The sequence below is a fragment of the Corapipo altera genome, unplaced genomic scaffold (genome assembly GCF_003945725.1).
Source record: "Corapipo altera isolate COAL_440 unplaced genomic scaffold, ASM394572v1 59766, whole genome shotgun sequence".
Lineage (NCBI taxonomy): Eukaryota > Metazoa > Chordata > Aves > Passeriformes > Pipridae > Corapipo > Corapipo altera.
The window spans coordinates 1-1586 of NW_020890687.1; the positions used below are offsets into that span (position 1 = coordinate 1).

Consider the following 1586-nt stretch of genomic DNA (forward strand, 5'->3'; position numbering starts at 1 on the left):
CTGGTGTGAACTGGGGACACAGACTGGGATACTGGTGTGAACTGGGGGCACTGGGGCTCCAAAGCCCCACCTGGGAGTTTTCCAGCCCCGGTCTCCTTGTTCTCCGGGGGTGGCGTCGACAACGATGGACGAAGAAAATAAACGGGAATATTTTAATGAATCATTAAATAGTAACAATAAACAGCAACAATTAGGAATCAGTCCCCAAAGTGACCCTGGTGACAAACTGGGCACCCTGGTGGGACTCCGGTGCCAGGAGGTGTCCCCAGTGCCACTGGGGAGGGGACACCAGTGACCCTGGGGATGAACTGGTGACAAGAAGGTGACGCTGGTGTCCCCAGTGCCCCTGGTGACACTGGGGAAAGGGAGGTGAGACTGGTGCCCCCCTGGTGACCCCAGTGGCAAACTGGTGACACTGGTGAGACTCAGGTGATCCCAGTGAAGGACAGGTGGCCCCAGTGCTGGGGAGATGACACTGGTGACCCCAGTGACAAACCAGTGCCAGAGAGGTGACCCCAGTGCCACTGCTGAGGGGGAGGGGACACCAGTGACTCCGGTGCGGGTCAGGTGCCCCCGGTGCCCGGGGATGTCCCCGGGGGTGTCTCCAGGGGTGTCTCTGGGGGTGTCCCCGCTGTCCCCAGGGGCTCCTCCTCTTCCATCTCCACGTCGCTGCTTTTCCCCTTTCTCGTTTCCATCTCCGGTTTTCTCCCCGCAGCCGCCGCCGCCTCCAGCGCTGGGGGGACACCGGGGGAGGGGGGGGTCAGAGGTGTCCCCAGTCGTGTCCCCACCCCCCCGCGGGACACCCCCGGTGCCACCCCCCTCAGAATTCTCACCCCGTTTCGCCGCTCCCCGCAGCCGCTTCAGCTCCTTCCGCCGCCTCTTCCCCCACAGCGGGGGCGGCACCGACACCGCCGGGCCCGACCTGCACCGGAGACAACCCAGGGACCCCCTTCAGCCACCGGCACGGGCTGGGGGGGCACCGCGGGGGGAAAAGGGTGGGAGGGTCTCACCGCCGTTTCTGCCGCCGTCCCCGCGCCAGCTCCCGCCGCCGCTTGAACAGCTTCTTACGGAGCTCCTGGGGGGGGCACGGGGGGTTAACGGGCACCGGAACATCCCCCATCCCGCGCCTCCCGATCCCACCGGAACACACCACACCCCCACGTTTGTTCTCGCCCCCCCGGACCCCACCAGGCCCCCCCGGGACCCTCCCGGACCCTCCGTTCACCGTCCGGGGCCGGTTGATTTTCCCCCCAATCCCCATAGCGCTCCCACGTGGTCTTAGGGACCCGCTTCCGGTTTGTCTTCACTTCCGGGTCTATAACCCCGCCTCTCCTGGCATCCATTGGCCCGTGCCCGCGCGCTTCTGCCTCTGATTGGAAGCCTCTCTGTGTGGCTAAGCCCCGCCCCTTGCTCTCTGCGGGAATGCCATTGGCTTCTGCTTGCGCGCGCCGTCGCTGATTGGTGAGTAGCGCTGCGGCCCCGCCCACAACCGAGGGTATATGAATGCCAGGCGCGACGTTCTGTTCTCCTTTCCGCACCGGGAGGGCGGCGGGTCTGGGCCGGGGTCGGTATTAGGGGGGGGGGGG

At 65.9% G+C, this 1586-nt stretch overlaps 1 protein-coding gene across 2 annotated transcripts; it reads right to left on the bottom strand.

Annotated features, from left to right (window-relative positions):
* Nucleotides 1-138: 138 nt before the first annotated feature.
* CUNH11orf98 (chromosome unknown C11orf98 homolog) lies at nt 139-1382 on the bottom strand. 2 transcript variants are annotated; one of them, XM_027633587.1, is made up of 4 exons: nt 1215-1382; nt 1011-1075; nt 834-922; nt 139-733 (listed from the first exon to the last, which is right to left on the bottom strand). In XM_027633587.1, exons 1-4 carry the CDS (start codon nt 1341-1343, stop codon nt 564-566), a joined length of 453 nt encoding a protein of 150 aa, XP_027489388.1. In that variant the 5' UTR covers nt 1344-1382; the 3' UTR covers nt 139-563. The 2 variants fall into 2 exon arrangements, with proteins under 2 accessions (XP_027489388.1, XP_027489389.1); XM_027633588.1 differs by having other exon boundaries at nt 1226-1327.
* Nucleotides 1383-1586: the final 204 nt, after the last annotated feature.